This window comes from Rhinolophus sinicus, chromosome 2, assembly GCF_057876585.1.
Source record: "Rhinolophus sinicus isolate RSI-liver-muscle chromosome 2, RSI-T2T, whole genome shotgun sequence".
Taxonomy (NCBI): Eukaryota; Metazoa; Chordata; class Mammalia; order Chiroptera; family Rhinolophidae; genus Rhinolophus; species Rhinolophus sinicus.
The window spans coordinates 13,213,649-13,226,102 of record NC_142502.1 but is presented as its reverse complement, the minus strand read 5'-3'; the positions used below and the strand labels follow the sequence as shown (position 1 = coordinate 13,226,102).

At 39.0% G+C, this 12,454-nt stretch overlaps 1 protein-coding gene and 1 pseudogene across 3 annotated transcripts in view; one reads left to right on the top strand and one right to left on the bottom strand.

Annotated features, from left to right (window-relative positions):
- Nucleotides 1-12,454, top strand: part of ESR1 (estrogen receptor 1) — a 354,777-nt gene that overhangs the window by 322,907 nt on the left and 19,416 nt on the right. For all 3 annotated transcript variants that reach the window (XM_019735446.3, XM_019735444.3, XM_019735445.3), the window contains exon 7: nt 4,940-5,073. In XM_019735446.3, coding sequence (XP_019591005.3) covers nt 4,940-5,073 — 134 coding nt within the window. The remainder of the gene's footprint in view (nt 1-4,939; nt 5,074-12,454) is intronic.
- LOC109449309 (cytochrome c pseudogene) lies at nt 2,381-2,695 on the bottom strand (annotated as a pseudogene).

Genomic DNA, 12,454 nt, shown 5'->3' with positions numbered 1-12,454 from the left:
TCCACGCAGGCAACCTTCTAGTGGTGTACAGAGAATATCATGAGGGACATCAAAGTACATAGCTTTTATTTATTACACCAATGATGGGTGGGCTGAAGTGTTTAGACCAAGTGAGATTTTCCCATTGAAAGGATAGAATTCATTCTTATGGAGACCTCTGCATAAAGTTCTTCTAGACTTTTACAGCACTACTTAGAAAAGTGTAGCTTCAGTGGAGTAAATATTCCCCAGGAACCCTCAAAGTTGAGACTCACAGTGGCAAACAGGAAGCACTTTTGTTTGTGTGGAAGTAAGCCCCAGGGTCTTCTTATAATATCTCAAATATTTGTACTTAATGTATGCTCCCTCCACGTCCTCTAAAGGAACGCGCGCGCACACACACACACACACACAGAGTTAGAACTGAATTGAGACTTGTTGGGATGCAATCAGACGCTGTCTATGGCTCCTGGTATGCACTGAAGAGCAAGCACTGTACTGTTGACAGGTAATGATTGCTGGCGAGAAATAACAGGATACCCAGGGAGAAGAGGCTGAGAAGAATACACTCTTGCTGGAAGAGTTAAGAACAAGCTTCTCATGAGAAAATGTGGGAGACTGTTGAAAAGGGACCAGAAGAATGGAGAACTGTTAAGACTCCACTTTCTCAGTTTCTGAACTGAACTTTTGCTCGCAGCAGGTGAACGCAGGCTCCCTCCCACACTGAGATTTCCTCCCCTGCTGGTGTGCAGTCTGTTAAGTAAACAGAGACTTTATACTGAGAAAGGAACATTTCTCTATTTTGGCTATGAGTTGTTATTTTTAAAGCTTTATTCTCCAAACATTCCCCCTATCTTTGTTTGTTTTTTTCACGAGAAAGAAAATGTGCTACTTAAAAAAAAATTCAACCACAGGACAAGAAAAATTCAATTCTAGTATGCACTTCCTTGTTAAGGTCAACTCACCCTTTGGTAATATTATCCCTTTCGGGTAATATAGTTTTTAAAGCTTCTCTTCTGCCTATGTAGAGCTTTCATGCACCCAGATTTCCACGTCAAAGCAAAATATATTGTGGCAGTTGTTTCCTGGATATTTCAGGTAAAAGGCTGATCTCTCCCATGACATCTGTGGATCTATCTGTTTATCAATATAGCTGTAGCTAACAGTCAAATATAGCGCTACCGTGCACCACACAGCATTCTAAGCACTTTATATAAAAACTTATTTACCTTTCTCTGCGAATACTAAGACAATTGCTTCAATACTGATGTGGGTTAAATCTGGGGAGACCGACATTATCTGTAAGAGACTTTCTATGCTTTTTCTGGGGAACGTATCTCCTTGTATTGCACCTGTCTTTCTCCTTGTCTGTCTTTGTTCTGAATCTCTTTAGAACAAGGACCATGGCCTTCTTCTCTTTACCCTAATGTCTAGCACAAAGCCTGGTACATAATGGGCCCTCCATAAATTGTGTGTGTGTGTGTGTGTGTGTGTGTGTGTGTGTGTGTGTGTGATTTTGCCATTTGTCTTAAGCCTTATGATCAAATAATTTACAATTTTATGCTGATGGTCTCTTCTCTACTTTAATCCTTCTAGTGAGTTGGCCAAAGCACCGTTACCAATTGTATGTATACAGTTCTACAGTTGTGTTTTTGAATAGCTGTTTGAAAGATAATCCTAACTTATAAGTTAGTCTGACTTAGTAAAGAATTCACAAGCAAAGTTTGCTACTGTCTTTCATGCTGAATTTTAAAAGCATCTGACCTTATAGATCACCTATAAAATGTGAGAGATACAATACAAATATTTTTTATTTGTATTATACATAAACCAAACTAAAATACCTTTCATTAAGTACAAGGCAACAGTTTAGATACAGGGAATTTTAATTAAATTGGCATAGTAGAACCAAAAAGATCAAGTAGACACTGTCACCTTACCTTCAGCCCTTGCCTTTTAACAGGCTAATGAATACAACTTGAAACACAATTGAGTCTGGCTGTTTTATAACACCATAAAGGGATTTCCTCAGTATTTAACATATTAATATAACCAGTTATGTAAATCTAAATATAAAAACAATCTCCTATAGGTTTTGAGATGACACCATCTCTGTGAAAAGTTGTTGAACATGACTAATCACATCCAATCATACCTTTGGAAGGGGGAAAACAGTGATAACATTTGCTGAACCGAAATTACCATCAAAGTTCAGGAAGCTGATCATATTCATTTAACCACAAGCCAATCTTATTTAAATCAGGACTGCCCAAAAGAAATGTAATAGCAGCCATTCATGATCTGAGTTCTGGGTTATGAGATCAATTCAAATCTGGTACACATAAAAAAAAAATGTCGTGAGACATTTCTGTTTTGTAATAAATAAGGCAGTGGCCAATTATTACTCCTTAGTAGCCTTTTTGGAATATGCTGCCAAGTCTGCCCTTTCTGGTCTTCTTAATGCCAGTGAAGATCATTTTTGTTCCAGGGATGTACTTATTGGGATTCTCCAAATACTTCACCAGTGTCTCCTCTCCCCAGGTGATGCCTTTGTTCTTGTTGGCACCTGTGTAAGAAAATCCAGGGGACTGATTTGTCTTTCACCCAAACAGACCGTGGCGATTTGGCTCGGTTTTGTGCTTGCCTCCCTTTACCATAGTATGGCACTGGGCATACTTCTGCACAAAATCTTCTTGCCTTTCTCAATGTCACCCATTTTTAAATTGCTCTTTCATCCGGCTGGTTACAGAGTCTCATACTCACAAGCCAGACGTCCTGCACGCCTCAATAAATCTTTTTGAATACATTAAAGTGAAGCAAGGAAGGAAGACAAAGAAAATCTTATTGTTGGAATTCTTTCTTTTGGTGTAGGTTGACGTAGCAGTTTTGAGTCCTAATTCTGTCATTTGGAAAATGGGCAAATAATACTTAGAAGGCAGTTCTAAGAAGTAAATGAACTTACCAAAAGTACCTAGCATATTTCATTCAAGTCAGTGTGTAAAAGTTGGTTTGTCGCATAAAGGTGTTAGGAAAACTGACTAGCTGCCTGGGAAAAATGCTAAGCTAAATCTTTGTTCACGTCTTACACCAAAGTAAATCCCAAATGATGGTTGTACAACTCTGTGAATATACTATAACCCATTGAATTGTATACTTTAAATGGGTAAATTATGTGATGTGTAATTATATCTCAATAAAGTTGTTATAAAAATAAATCCCAGAAGAACAAAGATTTAAACATAAAGGCATGGAAGTATAGTAGAAGGAAACTTAAGATAGTTTTTATATGTTATTAGGTGGAGAATGACCTTTACAAGAAAGATATAATATTCTAAAGCCATAAATGAAAAGTTTGATAAATTTGATTATGTAATAATGAACTGTTTTGCAGAAAAGAAATACCAGAAACAAAAACAAAAGAAAAATGTAATGCCCATTATAAAAAACATTGAAAGCACGTAGGGAAAAAGGCTAATTACTATAATATATAAAGAGCTCTTAAGACTCAATGTGGACTAATACCCAACAGAAAAATATGGCCAATGGTCAAGAGTAGACCTCTCAATGAAGGAGCTTATACCAACATATTCTCCTGTGAACAGATTATTGGTACAAGCTCTTTGGAAACAATAGTTGAACTATTTATCAAAATTAACAATACGTAAATCATCTGCCATAGTGATTCTACTTCTAGGACTCTATTCTATAGCTATCTATACATGTGTCCAAGGGCATAAACATAAGGATAGTAATTGCATGAGCTGTTTGTAACAACAGCAAAATACTTGAAATCAAACAAAAAGCCAATCAACAAAAAAGTGGTTAAAGAAATCACAGCATTTTGTTTGGTGAAAAACTATGCAGTTGTTAAAAACGGCTTATGAAGAACTCTAAGGGATATTAATTATAAACAAAACAAGGATAATATGTTTAGTGTTCACATTTTAAATTTGTATTTATTTCACAAATAGATGTTTTCATTTGCCTACAATATTTTAACTTCTTCCTGTCCACTTCAAACACACCATGCCCCAAATTCAGCTTGTGAACAAAAATATGAATGAGTTCCTTTCACATGTATCATCTCATTTAATTTCTGCAACAACTCTATGCAAAAGATGCTAACAGAGTTCTTTCTTTTAAAAATATGACATGTTATGAATTATGTGTCATGTTGTGAATGTTAAATCCTTGATGCCAAGGTTTTGTTGTACAGGGGAGAAGCCTAAACTTCTTATAATGATGGAGGACCTTCATCACCTGACCTTTTCCTTCTTTCCCAGATTAATCATCTCCTTCTAGCACACTGTCCATAGTCTTTCACATTGCTCTTCCCTTCCACATTTAGGACCCTCTTCCAATGACACTTTCACATTTCTGCTCAATGAAATCCTACTTTTTAAAAAAAGTGTCAGCTCAAATGCCACCTGCTATGCTTATCCTTACCTGTCATCCTCGGCAACATCAATGGTTCCACCCAGCTAGAGCTCAAAGTTCTCAGTTTCTCCTCTACTTCAAAAGCATTTTAAACAAGTCTATCAGACTTGATTGTATTATTTCAAGGCCATAAGTGTATTGAGAGTAGAGTCTCTGTTTTTAGTTCCATAACTACCATAATGTCTAGAATATAGTAGCAAATCAATAAATATTCATTGGAAAAAAGTCATTTACCTGAATCTTTATCAGTTTTGATTACTCTTAGGTTGAAGAATTCTGACATGGCAGATTTGGGGATTAAACAATACATCTCTCCTAAGAATTTGAAGAGAAATGTTTTATTAATGGAAAATCTGTTTTTGCCTTGCTTTTTAGCATTCAAACAAATGTTCATGCTCTATAAACAGAATGGGATACAATTTATTTTTTTATAGATTTGGATCCAGTTTTTATGAATGTGAACCTTATCATGTCTTCTGGAAGCTTCTCTGTCCTTTAATACTTTTTCTTTGTATCTTCACAGGAACCAGGGGAAATGTGTAGAGGGCATGGTGGAGATCTTTGACATGTTGCTGGCTACGTCATCTCGGTTCCGTATGATGAATCTCCAGGGAGAAGAGTTTGTGTGCCTCAAATCCATCATTTTGCTTAATTCTGGTGGGTTCATAACATGGGAGAATTTAATGCTGGGTTACTGGAAGAAATACTTGTTTTTATTTTCAACCAGATATAAGCTACCTACTACAAACACATAATCATAAATCGAAAGAAACAACTGGCAGACACTTAAAATAACCTATCTTCCTTGTAGATGACTTATGGAGGTGGAACAGCACTAGTCAAGTATGAGACACGGAAAACAAAAATTAGACATTGAATCAAATGTCCTTTTTGTCAAAATATTTGCATCCTTTCAGATATTGGGGATGTTTTTATTAAGGTAGTACGTGTATCTAGGTGCATATCTGTTGATAGTTAACAAGTAGACCAAGTGATCCTGTTAAGAAATTGTAACCAATTGTAAGCTCCAGTTCATAAAGAAAGAGGCTTATTTGGGACAGACTATGTTTCTGGTTAAAACTGATTAGCTGAAAAATATAATTGGCCCAGAGATAGAAAAACCTGGTCCTAAATCTAAGGAAGATGGAATGTGGTAAAATGGTTCCTCTGAAAGAGCCGTTTCCATTTGGTTGATGGTGTCTAATTCAACTGTCCACTTTTATTTATTCATTTGAGAGAGCTTAGCTGAGAGCGGCATCTGTTTTTGTTTTTTGGGTTTTTTCTTTCTTTTTTTTTTTTGAGTGAATGAGGTTGGCTGTTGTATAAAGAGTTACTGCAGCTCACCCAGATGGGAACTGTGGCTCAGCCTGAATCAGCACCCTGCCTCCTCTCAGCCCCCTCCATGTTTGGATGTAGGACTAGAACTCCAGTTTGTGGCACCGGAAGCTTAACAGTTGGGTCAGCAGCACCGCAGACACCCTTAACCTGGACATTTACCCCCATCTCCAGCCCCACTTCGGGCCTCAGACCTCATTCTCACATAGAAATCACAGTTATTTTGAAGCCCTAGGCCTGATTTAGATGTCGTTTCTTACACGATTATGTACAGTCTCAAACTCCCAATAGTTGAACAATAATTTGTATTGATCACGTGTGTAGAGAATTGGCACTTCTCTCTCTTTTCAGATGTTTTGTCTCTTCCTGATGAATGCCAGTCCCTTCCCACCGTCCCTGACATTTTTCCGCTTCTCTTTCCCACTAGTGCTAGTAACCTATATCACTTAAAGGTCATCATAGTAATCATTCTCACTTATCAATAGATAAATGGAGATCTGTGCTATTATACTAGACAAGGACTGAAGTACGGAATGAAGTTACATGAAAAATAATGTGATCTGCACTGAGGAAGTGATTCCCACTCCATTCAAGTTTCTGGTTCTACTCACATGCATTGTGCTTTTCATTTTGGTCACGTGTCCTAAAAGGGTCCAGACCCCTTAATGGCTCTTTATTGGATGAGAGTTCTGGGAGCAGTGTCACTCGGCTGCACAGTGCCGGGTCCTGAACCTGCTCCTTCTTTGGTGGAAGGCTGGTACATGCTGACAGTTTTCATGTGAGCAGTCTGTTAACTTCAGGGAAAGCAGGCCTATCAACTGTTGGGACTCCCCCCCCCACACACATTTATCAGGAAATAATACCCCAGACAGGAAATGACATTAGCTGGGAGGTGCATAATCAGCAGAAGTAGACGCTTTGATCTTAGTAACCAACATTTCCTTCTGATCCACACAGCCTTTTCTTGCATTATGTTCCTATGACTGGGTGTTTTTGTTTTTAATATTATGTAAAAAAAAAAAAAAAAAAAAGACCCAGGTTTTTAAAAGATTTTCACCATCAAAATATTGGATTCAGAGACCCAGGTTTTTAAAATCCCAAAGGAAAAACAAACAAACAAAAAACACACCAACTTTCAGCTCTCACAAAAAGGTCTTTTATTAAAGACTGGCACCAGAATCTCAAAACAGTATTTCCCACTGCAGGATTTGGACCTCCACTTGACTCCTCCTCGCACGGGCTAAACTTTCCTACTCTGTCCTTGTCCTTTCTCCTCGTTCTCAGGACCTGCTGTGAGCTTCCTTGTACTTGAAGGGTTGGAACCCTGTTTTTGAAATACAAGGCGCTGTATCCCGATGGAGTTTCCAGTTGTCTTTTTCATGAGATGTCAGGGTGGCAGCTTGAACAGTGCTGCTGGCTCGAGAGCAGTCCCAAGAGAGAAGCTGTCTCTCAACCTGTAAAAACTGAAATCACTTTTCCACTCCCAAAGTGAGCTGCGTTTTGGAAAAGCAGATCTGCTGCTGAGCACAGCCCTTAGTGTCTCCTATGGTTCCTGAAAAACAGAATCCAAGAGGACGGGACTCTGAAACAGAATGGTATGGGACAAGAGCCTTTTCCAGAGTGAAAAAAAAAAAGGCAGTCATATGAGGGTTACCATCATCACCTTTCATGAGACACATTACAAAGTGACTCTAATTCCTGGATCTCTGACAGAAGCCAAGCTGTAAATAATCCAGGAAAACTGAGCTAGAAGACGCATTTTTGATCCCCAGGAAACAAGACCTCAGCGAATGAAAGAACCTTGGGTGGTTCTGTTGAGCCTCCTCACCAAAGTCTGAGAAGGATGTGTTTACATTGGCCTTAACTTTGGATCAGAGGAACAACGGGGACTGAAAGTTTGTTGTGAGGATCTGCTCGGAATGTCATTCTGGAAGTCTTGAGAGGGTCTCCCAAATGCCAAAATTTCCATGGGAAGCCCTCTTCACAGCTGTTTGGGAGTGGGACATATTCGGCATTCGATTTCTGCCTCATGTAGAATAGTTTATTACTTTGCTTGCAAAAGCCTGGAATCATCCATAGGACAAACTCTGTTTGTTTTTCCACTCCCCACCAAAGGACAGAGGCGTTCCTGGTTAATCCAAAAATGCCTTGGCAAAATCAATGCCAGCTTCAAGGCATTCTGAGAACTAGCTGGACAGAGCTCAAGAGCAGGGCAAATGAGAACAGAGCAGATGAGCTCAATGCCAAAGGCTGTGAGGGAGCAGCAGTGGGAGAGGAAGTCGGGGAGGGAGCTGGAGCTGAAAGGGGACCCGGAAGGGGGCCCTGCGCCTGTGTGCACTATTCCTTCTGCCCAAACTGACTTCTGTTCTTCTTTATAATTCCAATATATCTAATTCTTCCAGCTTCATCTCAAATCTCTTCTCATTCAGGAAATCTTGCTACTTACTGCCCAAGGCCATAATGAGCTTCCCGTCTCTAGACTATTTTAGTTCCTAGAGTCAATACCATATTATCTAGCATTTGATCAGTTAGTTGCCTGATTTCATTCACTTATCCAATAATTCATCATGTATTGAATTCCCACTATGCACCTTATACCAAATACACAAAAATGAACGACATGGTTTTTTTTTGGTTTTGTTTCTTCAGTTTTTTACTTTAACCTAGGTTGTTTCTTTATGCATGCATGTCCTAATTTCCCTATAAATCATTAATGTGTGTTGTTTTGTATTCTTCACAGCTTTTGGCCTGTGAACTCTCAACAAATCTTATACCATTCAGTCATTTAATAGAAGCTTATTTGCAGGATATTACCAGGAGGACCTGGAAAATGCTCATTTTCTCCACACGGTTCCTATGGTTATAAAATATCATCCTTTTCAGTATACTGTAGATCTAGATAATATCAAACTATTAAATGGGGAAAAAATAATGCCCATCTCCTTGGGTTATTGTGAGCTAAAGGGGAAATTGTATATAAAATGCCTAATGCAGTTCGTAGAACATAGTTCTCATCGTCATTCATGAGACTCTGGCTTAAATGGAGTCAGTTCATACCTTTTTTCAATATATTTAAGTGCTTTTAGTTTAAAGGCCTCCTGCTAGGCTTAGAAAAGATGGGGGACTCCAGTGTAATAATAACAATAGAGCCTGTAGCTGTTCCCCTGAGACTTTGTTCTTGTGCATTTATTTATACTGAGAGAAATTTTAGAGCAAGATTTGTCTCATGGATAATAATTGATGGTTATTTGAACCTTGATATTGACTGACCTCAATGAACACTGAGCCTCTGCCAGTCACCGGTTTCTCCTCCATCACTTCACTGCTTCTCATTACCCCGTTTCCCCCACCCCATACGTGATCCTCATAAACCTCTGAGAATCCACTCCCATCCAGAAGAACACTGCCCCTTTCGGGAATGTTTTTCAAGACTCAGAAAAATTCACAAGTCAAAGCTTAATACGTAGAAATCTACAATCTCTCTAGAAAAATGTGCGATTTGGCCTTCAAATTCCATTTAATACTTATTTCTACTCTTTCTCTGAACTCCTCTCTGACCACAAGTCTTTCTATTCCCCAGTAATTCCGAGGAGCCTTACACACTTCACTCCCTGGCACCTTTATCCAGCTGGTTCCCTGGAGAGCCTGCAGACCCCTGACTCAGCATCTCTGTTCTCTGCTAATAGTACGTCCTCTTTCCTCTCCTGACTCACAAGCAACTCCAATCACCTGAAGTCTTCTCTGTGCCCTCTGGACCCCTGTATTTCCTTCAGCAGGCCCTTTTGTTGCTCCTGAAATGTCTTATTCTCTAGAAATGTTGTAGCCTTGATTACCTGTTTGTCCCAAACTGACCTTCAGACAACATTTCTCTGTCAATTGATGGAGTCATAAAGAGGAGTTAAAGAGCCCCAAACCATAGGGGGCTCTTTAACTCCTAAAGTAAAGGAAAAGTGAGGTAAAGTTAAAGGAAAGCAGGATTCAGAGAGAATTATGGCAACATCTCTAAAGTGTGTACCCTGGTGTTCATGGACAGGACTGGGGGTACAGAATGGCGAACAGGAGCATATACACTGAACATAAACATAAACACAGTGCCAGCTGTTGTCTGTCATCTAGTTCTGCTATGTTTATGTGGTGTATTTTGTCCTATTGGTGCCTTGACGGAGACATGCAATGCCGAAGCTGATGACATCCGTTTGTTTTATATGTGTTCAGCAGAGGCCACACTCTGGCCAGGCAAGCATTAATTTCATGATTAATTATGACAAGCTCTCATCACAAAGAATATTTCCTCTGTCCAGAGCTGAGTTCCTGGCACTCTCTCCATTAATTATTAGACAATTATTTACAGAATTTACATTTTTAAGTTTAGAAATAAGACAATGATTCAGAGTCCCCATATTTAGATGAAAGGACATTATAAAAACATATGGACTATAAACATGGAGGATTATTAAACCTCAACAGTTGAAGATTTCTGACAGGAATAAGCCTTGGAAATTGCAAATAGGTACATTGTCAACTATGCCTGTGGTTGTCACAGTGGAGAAGATTTAATTATATTATCTCTTGAGCTGTTTGTGATGCCAAGCTTCCTCTCCAGGGAGCCTGCTTATTGTCATTATTTTGAGATAAATGACACTTCATGGCTATTAAGTTGTTCATTGTCTCCTTCTCTTTGGCTGACTGGATTCTGTAGACAGTCACTCAACTCTAGGAGCTTTTCCCTGCTACCAATTTCTGGTGTGACCTGAGATAAGCCTCCTGGGATCTGTTCATTTCCTAAAAACTTGGTGTGGCATGGGCTTTGCCATCAGAGAGGCCTGGCATTCAAGAGAGGCAACTCTGCCACTTACTTGGGGTGGGAATGTCCTTTCACATGAGACTCCTGTAAAACAGAAATACGATACCTAACTCACAGAATTTTTGTAAATGACCACATATTGAAAGAATGGTCACATAGATCCTGTCATGTAATACATGCACATAACTGTTATTTTGCTTTATCTATGCTCTCGGAATACAGAAACCCTGGCTTTTATCTCTGTGAAAGAAATTCCTATGATCTTCTTAGCAGGTAATACATTTCTTCTGGCAGTTCTGAGGTGAGATTTCACTCTTCCCATTTGGATTTAAAAAATTGCATTTTCAGAACAAAGATGTCCTGCTGGTAAATGGAATAGTCTCAGGCCCCAGACTGGGGCATGGGATCCTGCATTGCACAGACTTCTTGCAGTTTCCAAGGAACTAGGGGAATCAACCAGGTGCCAATAGCCTAGGGAAGATGGGAAGTCATGTGAATTCCTGGGAGGCGCAAAGGCAGCCACTGTTGGAGAAGTAGAAATTCTTGCAACATTCTGGATATTAGGAGCAGTTTTCCATTCTTGTTGAGAAACTCAGGGTCAAGAGCAGCTGCTTATCATTTTGTGTTCTCAAGAGCATGGACGAAGGGGGAAGCCACTCCTAGGTCCTCGAGTCAATGACCATGTTAACCTGCTTTCTCTGAGGTCTAGAAATTATGCAAATCGGTATTCTTAAATTAATAATATATGGACGCATTTTTTAAAAACAAATACCACAGACTCCCCCAGTGCTGACTTACAATGTTCTTTGTATTATAATTTTGCTTAAATATTAATAACCATGTTTATTATTTAAAGGGGCAATGGAGTATAAACTCCATGTTTGTAGCTCTAATAGAAATACAAAACCAAAACAAATTCACCAAATACAAACCAAAAGGCAAACTGATAATAATATTTTGGCAGAAATTGAGTTGCTGTCAGCACCATGCCTGGGGCTCACATCTGGTTTGCTGGTCTACCAGGCTCAGGTTTCCTACCACTTGCCTGCATTTAGAACAACCCCCAAACCTTTGTTTGCATATAGCGTGCTGTAGCATTATCTGGTTTTGGCAAGAGCACATCATTTATGTATTTCATTTGCTTCTGTGCCGTATTTACTTATCTGAGACACTTAAACTGTAACTGTTAGATTTGAAAGCAATCATAAGAATGGGTGAGACATATGTTACTTAGAAAAGGTTATATGGATTATCTAGACAAGTGTGTCTCAGTATTCCACACATTTCATTCATCTGGGTGGGGGGGTCTTTGAAAAAACTCCTCTAGAGATTCTGATGTCATTGGTTCAGAGCAGGGCCTGAATGTCAGTATTTGTTTAAAGCTCCCATAAAGATTCAAATCTCACCAGGGTTGAGAACCATTGATTTAACAGATGCAGGACATTCTGATATTAACATCTTATCGATATTTTTAGAATATCATTGAGATAAAAGCACAAAAAAGTAAAATTCTAAGAGGCAACTGTAGGACCTTTAAGAATCCTTCTTTAAATCTCCGGAGCATGGGAAATCTAGTTTGAAAACTACTAGTGTAGATGATGACATTTCAGCTAAGTTAAATAGTTCTTTAGTATATTATAAAACTAAGCATTCAGCAGACTCTGAGGGTTCCTGCTCGTGTTCAGAACTGTGCCCGGCACCGGAGGCACACACATGTGCAAGATCTTTTTCTGTTACACGCTGGGTTGGTCAGGGGGCACAGATAATGAACTAGTTGCTTCAATACCATGAGATAAGGGCTGTGATAAAGGTAAGCACTGAGTGTTTCAGAGACACCACAATAGGGTCTTTATATGAGGACTGCTTTAGCTGAGTCTTCAGGATGGATAGGACTTAGCT